We start from the raw sequence: 15,443 nt of genomic DNA, 5'->3' as shown, positions 1-15,443 counted from the left end.
CAGCAGTCTGAGCAGAGACCCCCAGACTTCCCGATCCATGCCGCACCGATCCGTCTGTCGATCTCACGCTCCATCCGTCCCTCACTCGTGAACAAGACCCCGAGAACTCCTTCACTTGATGCACCTTTTTCCGGTGGGGACCATGGCCTCAGATTTGGAGGTGCTGATCCTCATCCCGGCCGCTACACACTCGGCTGCAAACCGCCCCAGAGCAGCTGAAGGTCCTGGTTTGTTGAAGCCAACAGAACAACATCATCCGCAAACAGCAGAGATGAGATCCTGAGGCTCCCAAACGGGACACCCTCCGGCCCCTGGCTGCGCCTAGAAATTCTGTCCATAAAAGTAATGAACAGAACCGGTGACAAAGGGCAGTTTGGGACATGGCTCAGTAAAGGCCCTGGTAGTCATTGTTTCACAGAGTAGGAGGGAGCATTGAGGAGGACTGCGACAAAACCACCTGAAATTTACATAAAGGCAGTGCCAGAAAATACTCAAACTGACTTCAGTCAATCAAAACACAGCTATGTTAAATTAGGGCTGTCAAACGTGTTCCTGTATCTTAGCCACACATGACCTGAAAGATAAAGCACTTGAATCAACTACATATTGTTACATATCGTCTTTTTACAGAATGAGCTACTTTTATATAACAAAAGCAACAGAGAGCGACTTATGCATCAGGGGCTTGAGCAATTCTGCTATTTCAATGAACATGACTTTCATTTTGACCTTAAACTCTTCTTTATGAACCTAAAAGTTTGCAGATTCTGTTCAAGATGTTCAGCATCAAAGAAAATGTATCTAAAATGTGATTATCAAGTGTACTTAGAAATGTTAAAGCCTTGGGCGAGCGAGATCCCTGTTATAAGCTGTGGGGCTATTCCGACAGAATTATGAAACTGTGAGTATTTGGTTAAAGAAATGTGAGGAAATGTTTTAAATGTGAGTGAATGCGATACTAATACTTAATAATACTAATAATAAGTATAATTTTTTTAGATAAATTAACATTGATTAAGCACATTTCACATTTTCAAGTGATAGATAGATTGAAGGCACTAACATTAAATCTACCTGGATGTTTGTAAAACGTGCTGTTAAAACAATACACTTTTGCAACAAAGTCCTTTTTTCTTTTATCATCTGCAGAAATGAGTCTTGATCTGCAGTTGTTTTGACAAAGTGAAATGATCCAATAGAAGTAATAAACACTGTACAAACGATAAAGCTCTAAATCCTTCCTGGTTTGATCATCCATTTACAGATATAATCAAACTGTAAAAAAGGAGAAAGTCCGAAAGAAGAAAGCTCATTGAAAAGACAAGAATACAGGGGACATCAATTGTATATTGTGTATATATATATATATATGTATATATACATATATATATGTATATATACATATATATATATATATATATATGTATATATATATATGTATATATACAAAAAAAAAAAAACTCTTCCTCACCCTCCGCGGGCGGTCTCTTTTTTTTTCCTCCTGCTCGGGTCCTCTACCAGAGGCCTGGGAGCTTGAGGGTTCTGCGTAGTATCTTTGCTGTTCCTAGAACTGCACTTTTCTGGACCGAGATGTCTGATGTATTTCCTGGGATCTGCTGGAGCCACTCCTCCAGTTTGGGGGTCACTGCCCCGAGTGCCCCAACGACCACAGGCACCACTGATGCCTTCACCCTCCAGGTTTTCTCCAGCTCTTCTCTGAGCCCCTGGTATTTCTCTAGTTTCTCATGTTCCTTTTTCCTGATGTTGAAGTCGCTTGGTATTGCTATGTCGACCACAACGGCTTTCCTCTGCTCTTTGTCCACCACCACAATGTCCGGTTGGTTCGCCATTACCGTTTTGTCCGTCTGTATCTGGAAGTCCCACAGGATCTTGGCTCGGTCATTCTCGACCACCTTTGGAGGTGTTTCCCACTTTAACTTTGGGGTTTCCAGCCCATACTCTGCACAGATGTTCCTGTACACTATACCAGCCACTTGGTTATGGCGCTCCATGTAAGCTTTCCCTGCCAGCATCTTACACCCTGCAGTTATGTGCTGGATTGTCTCATTGGCCTCTTTGCACAGTCTACACCTGGGGTCTTGTCTGGTGTGGTAGATCTGGGCCTCTATTGCTCTGGTGCTCAAGGCCTGCTCCTGTGCAGCCATGATGAGCCTCTGTGCTGTCCTTTAGTCCGGCTCTGTCTAGCCATTGGTAGGATTTCTGTATATCCGCCACTTCAGTTATGTTTCGGTGGTACATGCCGTGTAGGGGCTTGTCCTCCCATGACGGGACCTCCAGCACCTCATCTTCTGTTCCCCATTGTCTTCTGTTCCCATATATATATATACATATATATATACATATATATATATACATATATATATATATACATATATATATATAAACCCACAGTCCAAACTCACGGCGAAACAACTAGTAGCTCAGTGTTCCAACATCCACAAACGGCAACTGCTATCACAACTTGAGATTGACGAGGTACAACACCAATGCTCCGGCAACGGGGAGCCAGGACACCAGGTCAGAGGGGAGTTAACACCAGCCCTCCCAATGGAGATTGGGAACGAAGCCCCAATAAGTGCAATCATGCTGAACGAGGCAGCGACTGACCTGAAAAATAAGATCATGGCAAAAATGTCCAGCAGGCAACCCCGAAGCCAATTACAGAGGCTAAGAGAAGTACTGTCAGAAAGCAGCAGTGATTCCTAGGGACGCTTGGCTATCGTAAGAAAACATCAAGGCAGCACAGAGGGAAGTGAGTCAATTGACAGAGGCCTTGAAAGGTGCAATGAAAAAGCAAGTACCCAAAAGGTACAGCCAGATGCCCATACCTGAAGCATTGGAAACTGCCAAACAAAGGCTCCAAGCCTTGGCCAGCCAACTAAAGAGGTACACGAGAGACAACGAAGCCAGACGAGTAAATCGTCTGTTCGCAACTCAACCAGCGAAAGTGTACGCTCAGTGGCAGGGTAACAATAACAGAGCAGACCCACCAAGGCTGGAAACTGAACAGTACTGGAAAGGCATATGGGAGAAGGAGTCAGCACACAACAGTCATGCACAGTGGCTGGTGGCTCTGAGAGAGGACCACAGCAACCTCCCTGAACAGAATCCAGTTACCATCACAGTGGCAGACGTCCAAGAAAGAGCCTCAGGTATGAAAAATTGGACAGCACCAGGCCCTGACATGATACACGCCTACTGGCTTAAGAAACTCACGGCTCTCCATGAGCGCTTGGCAGCACAAATGAACCAGCTGCTGAGGGATGGGAATCACCCTGAATGGTTAACCGAAGGGCGCACAATCCTGATCCTGAAGGATCCCTCAAAGGGTACAGTCCCATCCAACTATCGGCCAATAACCTGCCTCTCCACAACGTGGAAGCTCATGTCCGGCACCATAGCGGCTAAGATAAGTAAGCACATGGATCAATACATGAGCACAGCTCAGAAGGGAATCGGTAAAGATACCAGAGGTGCCAAACACCAGCTCCTGGTAGACAGAACAGTCGCTCGAGACTGCAGAACCCGACACACTAACCTGAGCACTGCCTGGATTGATTACAAGAAAGCCTACGACTCAATGCCACATACTTGGATCATTGAATGCCTGGAGCTATACAACATCAACAGGACTCTAAGAGCCTTCATTGCAAACTCGAGGAGGTCGTGGAAAACCACCCTTGAAGCCAATGGCAAGTCACTTGCACAAGTCTCCATCAAATGTGGCATTTTCCAAGGAGACGCCCTGTCCCCACTGCTGTTCTGCATAGGTCTGAACCCCCTCAGCCAAATAATCAACAAGACTGGCTATGGATACCGACTCAGGAACGGGGCCACCATCAGTCACCTCCTCTACATGGATGACATCAAGCTGTAGCTAAGAATGAGCGAGACATCGACTCACTGATCCACCCGGATATACAGTGCAGACATTGGGATGTCATTCGGACTAGAGAAGTGTGGTCGGATGGTGACTCAGAGAGGGAAGGTCGTCCACACAGAAGGTCTCACTCCCAGAAGGAACAAGAGCAGACATTGAGGACAGTTACAAGTACCTCGGAATCCCACAAGCAAATGGCAACCTCGAAGAGGTGACAAGGAAAGCGGCTACGGCCAAATACCTCCAACGAGTAAGGCAGGTCCAAAGAAGCAGCTCAATGGCAAGAACAAGTCCCGGGCAATAAACAGCTATGCCCTGCCAGTAATCAGATACCCTGCAGGAATAATAAGCTGCCAAAGGATGAGATACAGACCACAGATGTTAAGACGCGAAAGCTCCTAATCATGCACGGAGGGTTCACCCCAAATCCAGCACTCTGAGACTGTACGCTAGCCGTAAGGAAGGAGGCCGAGGACTAGTGAGTGTGAGAGCCACTGTCCAGGATGAAACATCCAAGATCCATAAGTACATCAAGGACAAGGCTCCGACAGATGACGTGCTCAGTGAATGTCTCAGACAATGGGGAACAGAAGATGAGGTGCTGGAGGTCCCGTCATGGGAGGACAAGCCCCTACACGGCATGTACCACCCAAACATAACTGAAGTGGCCCCTACACGGCATGTACCACCGAAACATAACGGAAGTGGCCCCTACACGGCATGTACCACCGAAACATAACGGAAGTGGCCCCTACACGGCATGTACCACCGAAACATAACTGAAGTGGCGGATATACAGAAATCCTACCAATGGCTAGACAGAGCCGGACTAAAGGACAGCACAGAGGCACTCATCATGGCTGCACAGGAGCCTTGAGCACCAGAGCAATAGAGGCCCAGATCTACCACACCAGACAAGACCCCAGGTGTAGACTGTGCAAAGAGGCCAATGAGACAATCCAGCACATAACTGCAGGGTGTAAGATGCTGCAGGTGTAAGAACATAACTGCAGGTGTAAGAACATAACTGCAGGTGTAAGAACATAACTGCAGGTGTAAGAACATAACTGCAGGTGTAAGAATATAACTGCAGGGTGTAAGATGCTGCAGGGAAAGCTTACATGGAGCGCCATAACCAAGTGGCTGGTATAGTGTACAGGAACATCTGTGCAGAGTATGGGCTGGAAACCCCAAGGTCAAAGTGGGAAACACCTCCAAAGGTGGTCGAGAATGACCGAGCCAAGATCCTGTGGGACTTCCAGATACAGACGGACAAAATGGTAATGGCGAACCAACCGGACAGTGTGGTGGTGGACAAAGAGCAGAGGAAAGCCATTGTGGTCGACATAGCAATACCAAGCGACTTCAAAAAGGAAAAAGGAACATGAGAAACTAGAGAAATACCAGGGGCTCAGAGAAGAGCTGGAGAAAACCTGGAGGGTGAAGGCATCAGTGGTGCCCGTGGTCGTTGGGGCACTCGGGGCAGTGACCCCCAAACTGGAGGAGTGGCTCCAGCAGATCCCAGGAAACACATCAGACATCTCGGTTCAGAAAAGTGCAGTCCTAGGAACAGCAAAGATACTGCGCAGAACCCTCAAGCTCCCAGGCCTCTGGTAGAGGACCCGAGCAGGAGGAAAAAAAGGACGCCCGCGGAGGGTTAGGAAGAGTTTTTTGTGTGTGTGTGTGTGTGTGTGTGTGTGTGTGTGTGTGTGTGTGTGTGTGTGTGTGTGTGTGTGTGTGTGTGTGTGTGTGTGTGTGTGTGTGTGTGTGTGTATATATATATATATATATATATATGTGTGTGTGTGTGTGTGTGTGTGTGTGTGTGCGAGATGGTCTCGGGGTCCCCCCAGAACAGCTGGAGGAGGAGGTGTGTGTGGATCGGGAAGTTTGGGCATCTCTGCTGAGACTGCTGCCCCCGCGACCCGGCCCCGGATAAAGCGGAAGAAAATGGATGGATGGATGGATGGATGGGTATCTGATTACTGGCAGGGCGTAGCTGTTTATTGCCCGGGACTTGTTCTTGCCATTGAGCTGCTTCTTAGGACCTGCCTTACTCGTTGGAGGTATTTGGCCGTAGCCGCTTTCCTTGTCACCTCTTCGAGGTTGCCATTTGCTTGTGGGATTCCGAGGTACTTGTAACTGTCCTCAATGTCTGCTATTGTTCCTTCTGGGAGTGAGACCCCTTCTGTGTGGACTACCTTCCCTCTCTTAGTCACCATCCGACCACACTTCTCTAGTCCGAATGACATCCCAATGTCTGCAATGTATATCCGGGTGGTCTGGATCAGTGAGTCGATGTCTCGCTCATTCTTAGCTACAGCTTGATGTCATCCATGTAGAGGAGGTGACTGATGGTGGCCCCGTTCCTGAGTCGGTATCCATAGCCAGTCTTGTTGATTATTTGGCTGAGGGGGTTCAGACCTATGCAGAACAGCAGTGGGGACAGGGCGTCTCCTTGGAAAATGCCACATTTGATGGAGACTTGTGCAAGTGACTTGCCATTGGCTTCAAGGGTGGTTTTCCACGACCTCCTCGAGTTTGCAATGAAGGCTCTTAGAGTCCTGTTGATGTTGTATAGCTCCAGGCATTCAATGATCCAAGTATGTGGCATTGAGTCGTAGGCTTTCTTGTAATCAATCCAGGCAGTGCTCAGGTTAGTGTGTCGGGTTCTGCAGTCTCGAGCGACTGTTCTGTCGACCAGGAGCTGGTGTTTGGCACCTCTGGTATCTTTACCGATTCCCTTCTGAGCTGTGCTCATGTATTGATCCATGTGCTTACTTATCTTAGCCGCTATGGTGCCGGACATAAGCTTCCACGTTGTGGAGAGGCAGGTTATTGGCCGATAGTTGGATGGGACTGTACCCTTTGAGGGATCCTTCAGGATCAGGATTGTGCGCCCTTCGGTTAACCATTCACGGTGATTCCCATCCCTCAGCAGCTGGTTCATTTGCGCTGCCAAGCGCTCATGGAGAGCCGTGAGTTTCTTAAGCCAGTAGGCGTGTATCATGTCAGGGCCTGGTGCTGTCCAATTATTCATACCTGAGGCTCTTTCTTGGACGTCTGCCACTGTGATGGTAACTGGATTCTGTTCAGGGAGGTTGCTGTGGTCCTCTCTCAGAGCCACCAGCCACTGTGCATCACTGTTGTGTGCTGCCTCCTTCTCCCATATGCCTTTCCAGTACTGTTCAGTTTCCAGCCTTGGTGGGTCTGCTCTGTTATTGTTAACCTGCCACTGAGCGTACATATATATATATATATATATATATATATATATATATATATATATATATATATATATATATATATATTATATATATATATATATATATATATATCCCCTTTACTCTGTCACTTGCCTAATTATGTCATTGATTCAACGTTAATTTCTATTCTTTGAAGGACTGTTTGAGGGTCAAGATGTGGTTTTAGGGTTATGGTTAGAATTGGATTAAGAAAAGGGTTAGGATTAAGGTTAGTATTTGGGGTTTAGGGGTTAGAGTAATACATTATGTCTATTAGTGTCCTCACTAAGATAGCATTATACGAGTGTGTGTGTGTAGTTGCGATAGCGCTTCTGTCCGTCTCCCCCAGGGTAAAAATAATCCCCTGTGAAAGGCACTATACGAATAAAGTCATTCCTCCTGTCTGCCTGTCTGCCTGTCTGCCTGTCTGTCTGTCTGTCTGTCGTGCAACTAAAGAGATTTTTTTATGAATGTGTTGCTGAATTGAAGCTATGGCAAGTGCTGAGAGAATTAAGCTTAGCAAGAGAACCAGAGGTGAGGAAAGCATTTCCTGGATACGTAAGACCTCGGGAGGAGCTTTTTGGGAGCGGTCGCCGCGATCCAAAGATTACTCGAAGATGCGCAAATGGGTGGAAAACCGGCTCCAGGTATGTTTTGATGACAATTTAAATGTGTTTTGATTTTTTGCAGAACTCGCACCATAAGTATTCAATATGAGCCTGGGGTTAGAGTTTCCAGTTCCTATAGCTAAATCCGGAACCACAGCATACTGTAAGCAAGTCATAGCTGGAGCTAAGCAGCAGTTTTAGTTCAGTGACTGAACTCTTAGCATTCATATGAGGACTGACTCGTTCAAACTTAAGGCAACCAAAGTGTAATTGTAGTTGTGTGTGTTTTTAACCTGTAACCTGCACCTTAGAGGGGGCGACAGTGGTACAGATGGTAGAGCGGGTCGTCTCATGATCCGAAGGTCGGGGGTTCGAATCCCACCTCCTGAAAGTGCACACTGTTGTTGTGTCCTTGGGCAAGACACTTCACCCACATTGCCCACAGTGTCTGCGTACATTGGTGTATGAATGGGTGAGTGGATCCTTGCTGTAAAGCGCTTTGAGTGCCTAATGTAGGTGGAAAGGCGCTATTCAAGTTGAGACCATTTACCATTTAGAGCTAGGGTTAGGTTTAATCAATTATTATATCCAAATCTCAAAGCATATCGAGGAGAGCTTACAGCCTATATGCCACTGTGATACATAATTTGAAAAGCCAAGACCTACTTTCTTAAAATATGTGTGAGATCTGTGTGAGTGAGCACATAATAAGATAAGATAGTCCATTGATACAGCCATTACCTGGAACAACACCTTTAACAAAAGAAATGCTATTATAACACTCTTCTACACGGCTTTAAGGGAGCTGATGTGGTTACACTGCTCATGATACAGAGCTGTTCAAAACATCCGCGTTGGTCATAAACGTCGCCTCTCTATTTGCGAGAACACTCTTTGTTGTGTCGATTTAGCTCCGAGTGACATTTAGGCGTCAAAAGGCTCCTTTTGTTTCACCGCCGAGGCAAAGACAAGACAAGGACAAGAAAGAGCCGCACTATCAAAGTGTAAATGACGGGCTGTGTGCGCGGGGATCTGGAGACGGCAGCGAGTGAGTCGTCACATCAGGAGAAGGTACTGATGTATATGGTTCAAACAAACTCAGGGTGACGCCGCATGGAGTATTTGTAAGTTGTGCAAATATTATGATTATAATCAGTCAGACTTGAAGAATCACTGGGACGAACCTCACAAGATGTTGCTTGTATGTTAATGATTTGAAATGTTATCAACTTCTTGTGCCTTTGTTGGCTCTAAGGCAAAGATAATTCTTCTTCAGTGGCCAGAGTCTTTGGTGTTGGTTTCGAGTTCCTCCATTATCATCCAACCTGTTATTGTAATCGAGATTTCCAACTTTTGTCAACCGGACTGGGTTGATCGAGTGTAGTACATTTCCTTCTGTATTCAGAAGATTCTTCTTGCTCTTGTAGTCGAGCAAACTACACTGCGTTCCAAATTATTATGCAAATGACATTTTTCTCTGATTTTCTAAACTGTCAACTCAAATGAGAGTCAGCATAATTTTCAAGTCTTTACCTGGTCGAGGATCATTTAAATGTGGTGGAAGAAATTTCCTAGTGATAACAGTATTTTTTTCAAAAATAAATATAGTAAAAACCTCAAAATCCACTGTTCCAAGTTATTATGCAACTCATCGTTTCAATACATTTTAAAGCTTGTAATTAACTGAAAATGGTCATTTGTTGTATTTGTAGCATTAGGAGGTCATATTTACTGAAATCAAAAGATATTTCAATCAAAAAAAATATTAACAGGTCAAGTTATATTTTACCATAGGAGCCCTTGTGTGAAGCAGCTTCAAAATTCTTAAATCCATTAAAATTCTGACAGTTTCTGCTTGGATTTCTTTGCAGGATGTTAGAATAACCTCCCAGAGCTGCTGTTTGGATGAAAACTGCCTCCCACCCTCATAGAAGTTTTTTTTGTTGAGGCTCCAAATGTTCTCACTAGGGTTGAAGTCAGGGGAGGAGGGGGTCCACATCATGAGTTTCTCTCCTTTTATGCCCATAGCAGCCAGTGATGCAGAGGTTTTCTTTACAGCAGGACAGGGTGCGTTGTCATGATGAAGAGGATCTTGTTCGGGAAACACGGCTCTTCTTTTTGTAGCATAGAAGACAGTGGTCAGTCAGAAACTCCACATATTTTTCAAAGGTCATTTTCACACCTTCAGGGATCCTAAAAGGGCCTAAAGGGGCCGACCAGCTCTCTCCTCATGATTTTGGTCCAAAACATGACTCCGCCCCCTCTTTACTGACGTCACAGCCTTGTTGGGACATTGTGACCATTCACCACCATCCACTCCTCCATCCATCTGACCATCCAGGGTCACACAGCCTCATCAGTGAACAAGACTGTTTGAAAATGAGTCTCATGTATTTCTGAGCCATTGCAGCCGTTTCTGCTTCAGCTTCAATTAACAGTTTAGGGGAGGCCCGGATAGAAGGTTTATGCACAACTGCAGCCTCTGGAGGGTCCTACACCTTGATGTTCAGGAGACTCCAGAGGCACCAGCAGCTTCAAATACCTGTCTGCTGCTTTGTAGCAGCTGTTCTCTTAATCTGATGTGTTTGTCTGGCAGAAACCGTCCTCATTGTGCCTTTATCTGCACAAACCGGAGTGTGTCTGAATCATCCACAGATCTCTTATCAGTTCGATGATTACACTTAATCTTTCATGAAAAAACTAAGGTTTTCATACCTAGACCAAGACATTCAACTATTTCACGCCTTTCATCAGCAGAAAGACCCTTTTTCTTTCCCATATTGCTTAAAAATGATGATCTGCTTAATAAAGTGGAACATCCTTTTCAGTAGTTTTTCCCTTAACTGGGCTTAACCTGAAAACTAATCATCCCAGGTCTCTGAGATTAATGTCAGTAATTCATAGAGCCCCGAGACACGATACCATCCATGAGTTTCATTATTATTGTTTTTTTTTTTACCTTTTTGACACAAAAAGCCAATTTGCATAATAATTTGGAACACAGTGTAGTGCATCATGAAGTATCAAAGGCGAGGAGGAGGAGGAGCTATTGGGGCATTTACGACTACTGATTTTTAGAGGTCAACTTTATTGTCAAGATAGTCCAAGTCGAGTCGACTAGTCTTGTGATGACCTCATCACATTAACAGTGGCCTCATTTACAACAAGTACAATATGTTCAAGTCCAAATCCGTCTCACATTTGAGCAAGTTTTACAGCTTATTTTCTGGGTTAAAATCCAATATAGTGGCTTATTTCCATTTCCTAGGTTTTAACTCAATGCTCAATGTTTACCTGCGCCTCAGAAACGTTGTATAGATCTGCATCCTCTCCTCCCTCCTCCATTTGTCTCGCTCTCCTCCTCATCTGGCCTCTCATCGTCCTTGTAAATCCAAGGTCTGAAGTAAACAAGCTTTCGGTCCCGGAGAGTTAGATCGTAGTTGATCCAACGTGAATAAGTCCGTGAGAGAGAAAAGTTTAAAGTTTAAGTGATGATGGAGACTGTCCCGATTTCAGCTGTGCACAAGTGATTACAGGTGAATCTCTATGTAGAGCACGAAAAGTGAACGCTAACCGGCAAAAACAACTAGCTGCTGGTTGGTAACTAGGAGCAACGCTGTTAGTAAAACACCTGTTTAGATCTGCTTTTGACTGCTAATTGCACATGTGTAGTATGTTCCTATAAATCATGTACTCATCCAAAGTTGATGGAACACTTGTGAATAGTGTTTTACAGATCTGTGCTTCTTACAATTATTTACTCTCCTTTGTGACGTTCATAGATAGCACTAAATAAACCGAGAATCTGGTGATTCATAAATTAGTTAGTTAAATTAGTTAAAAGCAGAAAAGGAAAATAGCAATGATTTAACAATTCTGTGATCTTCAAATTGCGATGTGCATATTTTATTACACTGTTTCCAGCTATTTTCGAATATAAAAAGAAAAAAATACAAACCTTAAGCATATTAAAATATTTGTACGTGTGCGCGAAAGGATCACGATGTTGACGTAGCGACCATCCATCCCGTTAAGCCCTGGCTGAAGTTTGGGGACACTGCTGATCAGGGCACTTCAGCCGGAACAAAAAGTTAGCTGCATAAACGCGTTATCCTAATCAAACACAAGGATTTTCTCACATAAATTCATCGTTACCTCGGATAACTCCATTGTTGACACTGTCACCGTAATGTCTCTCCTCGTCACTTCTTGGCCCATTGAACCTCGCGCGTGCACGGGAAAACAGGCGTGGCTTCCCAGACAAATCAGGAAGGGAGGGGGAGGGAGCTTGAGCCGTTTTTATTTATTTATTTTTTTCAAAAAGAGTCCTCTCTCCCTCCAGACTATCACTTTAAGTGAATTTAGTATAAACCAAATGTAACCAAATGAGAGTGCACTTGTTCCTATGTCACAATTCATCCATCGAAACATAGCGTTTTTAAACATCTACTCTGGAGTAAACATTGTGCGCCTCAGAATAGTGAGTGTAGTCACATCATGTCAAATTATTTCCCCCCATACATCTACTATTCCCTCTTCTTTCATGAAATTATTTACTTTTCTTTTTTTTTTTAAATGGTGTCGGGTTTGACATTTGAATTGTCATTTTTCTGATTTAATTGAATGTTAAAATCCCCCCCGCCCCACATATTAAAACATTTTCTTTCAAGTACGAGTTTGTAAGTTTGTGAAATGACCAGTCATTCAGTTTACATTTTTTATTGAAAATACATACAGTATATACAAATATTCATGAACATAATTGTTAATTGTCGTTTAGGTCGAATGGTATTTTTTGTGATTTAGCTTTACAATATCCTATAGATATTACAGTGTAGGGGAGACTCACGATTCACTACGATACACGATACACGACTCACGATATGCTGATACTACAATAACCAACATACAGCACAAAACAACCTATACAACACATCAGTAGTTTGAAATAAACAAACACTTTTTATCAACATGCTTCTTATTGTTCATGATTTACATGTTTTGTTTGCATGTTCATCATTCCCCTTTTTCTTAAATAAGTGAATAAATTATCCTTGACTGATCATTAAATGGGCCGATTGAGTCCTGTTTCCAAAAGGAAAAGATTAACCATGATTTCATCTTATTTATAATTAGAAATTATATCATTAAAAGTAACACATTGTGTACAGCGTTTGGTCTAAGTGAATAACATTGTAGTGCTGCCCTCTACTGTTGGGACTGAATCCTTGACCATTATTGTCTTTAGAAGGCCTTGTGCTGCCAGTGCATCTAGTCCAGCACAGATCCATAGACCTCCACCTCAGCTATAACCAGGTACTCTGTCCGCGAAGGGATCACGACGTTGACGTATCGACCGTCCATCCCGTTACAGTCGAAGCCCTGGGTGAAGCCTGGAGGGATACTGCTGATGACGGTACACCTACAGGAACAAAACCGTTTCAGTTTGCGTTTCAGTAAAACCTACATAACAAACAACTTTTACTTGAGTAATGTTTTGAAGGGATAGTGCTTGTAAAAGTTTTGGTTATTTGTCCCATTGTGATTAAACTGGCCAGAGCTTTGTGTTTGTGATGACAATATTAAATACTTGAACATTCCTCTCCCTTCAGAGTTTTATTGTCTGATCTTTGAAAGTACCGCTCTTTGTGCATTATTATTGAGTCTGTCGGATTGGAAGAAGCATCAGACAAACTCCCGACGCAGCTTATTGCTGCCATTACAATTCTAAAGATACCTTGGGTTGTTGTTGCCATTGTTCTCAAGGGAATCTCCGATGCGGATCTCTGCTCCGTTAAGTCTTTGATGAGAACTCGGTGCGTTGGTCACATTGACAGAGAAGATCCTGTGTGTTTTCCTCAGGTCCAGTCTCCACCAGGCGTTTAAATTAGCCCCTGTGTGAGAGCATGTGCTCCAGTCACTGTTTCGGTTTCCATCTATAGCATTGTATGCCATGTAATTGCCATGCAGTGAAGACTGTGTAGCTTTTCCTTGGAGAGCCAGATTTTCTCCTGCACAAAAAAACATAAAGGTTATTACATTTTTCAACAACCTTTCATTAAGCATTGCATTGGCAAATGGTAAATAATACAATGTTGACAAATCTCTTGGTAATAATCACAAACAAATCTTTATCACTATCTGACCCTTCATTAGTTCGAAATGCCCACATTACAAATCATAGCCCTGCGACATGGCCCTAACTATGAAGTTTTGATCACTCCTTGGCATGAGACTTTCACTAGGGGACACTGCCGTCAACACAGAGACCAGAGTGAGAAGGGAGGCAAAGTCACTGCATGATCACTTTGGTTATCAGGATTACAACTGTGGAGAATGGCTGAGAGCGTGTGATGAAGGTGAAAGGCATGTGTCTCCTGGCCAATGTGTGAGAACCCTATTTCTACTGCTAAATCAGGGAGAAACAATCTCTGATAACAGAAACAGGACAACTTTCAGCACTAGTTTGTTTTCTGCTGATCATTACCAGTTGGTGCGTGGTATCCGTACACCTCCACTTCGCAGAGCGTCAGAATTCTGCGTAAACCTGGCAGAACCACAGAGACGTATCGTCCCTCCACTCGTCTGGTGAAGGTGATGGTCAGAGACCGGCCTGCAGGGATGTGTGGGAGCACAGCCACTCTGAGGAAGACGGCGTACAGTAAATTACACAAATTGACTTGTGCAACTCCAGAAGCATCTGTTAAAGGACATTGTCACTTACACTGGATTGTCAATCCCGTTATTCAGTAATGAATTGCCGACATGGATCTCCGCCCCGTCCAGTCGTTCAGGGCAGCAGTCTCCTCTGTTGGTGATAATGATGGAGGTCACTATGTAGTTCTCCAGCAGGTCCACTCTCCACCAGGGGTTGGTCTGTTCATCAGTGTAACTACAGGAGCCTGCGAGGTGGTTAGACTCGCGATTTCCATCAATGGCGTTGTAGGCAGCGCCATAAAGACTGTTGAACCGATCAGACTGGGTAGCTTTGCCTCGAAGAGCCACGTTCTCTGAAAAATAGTGAAGAATTATGCAATCACTAATATTTCTCAAGGAAAAAAACGATCTATTGATTCTTACGGTAGGTTCGGGTGGAGCAGGTCTTCACCGTCAACAACAAAAACAAAAATGTAATGCACTTCATTTTCGCTGGAAGAGAAAGAAAACATTTTCTAAGCGCTTTATATTGACATTTTTTTGAAAACTGGAGATTTTAAAGTGTAAATTTAAGTGCCCACTTACCTTCACCAGGTCTGACTTGAGGACTTGACATTCGATGTGATCAGAGTTGACCAGGGGTTGTTTCTCTGAGTATTTATGCTTGTGTCTTATCTCTGTACATTGCTGTTTTGCTCACATTTTAAAGGACCACATTAATCATTAAGTGAAGGAAACATGTGTATCTTCAGATTGTAAAAGATATCATTCACGTGAGTGATTTACAGTAATCTTTAGAGCAGTTTACTGGCAGCTTTGTCCAGTACTTCCTGCTTGGACTTACACACTGATGATGAAAATAGAATTATGAGCCCATCCCCATGGCGTTAGCTCCTTTTGGAGACATGCTGTAATAAAAAGGTTGTTTAAAGGTGCACTATGCAACTTTTTTGTGTTGATATTAATTCGTATTTGTCCTTTCAGTGACCCAGTGGATGCTTAGGTGATTAGCATAAGTCTTTTACTGGCCAT

At 44.0% G+C, this 15,443-nt stretch overlaps 1 protein-coding gene across 1 annotated transcript; it reads right to left on the bottom strand.

The window, feature by feature from the left end:
• Positions 1-13,025: 13,025 nt before the first annotated feature.
• Positions 13,026-15,443, bottom strand: LOC306966094 (uncharacterized protein; the record flags this gene model as incomplete). Its single annotated transcript, XM_079560726.1, has 5 exons — positions 13,026-13,176; positions 13,492-13,765; positions 14,242-14,396; positions 14,479-14,764; positions 15,437-15,443. 5 exons carry the CDS (start codon positions 15,441-15,443, stop codon positions 13,026-13,028), a joined length of 873 nt encoding a protein of 290 aa, XP_079416852.1.

Source organism: Gobius niger (assembly GCF_951799975.1).
Source record: "Gobius niger genome assembly, chromosome: 8".
NCBI classification, from domain to species: domain Eukaryota; kingdom Metazoa; phylum Chordata; class Actinopteri; order Gobiiformes; family Gobiidae; genus Gobius; species Gobius niger.
The sequence above is the reverse complement of the archived record's forward strand: the minus strand, read 5'-3'. Positions and strand labels throughout refer to the sequence as shown.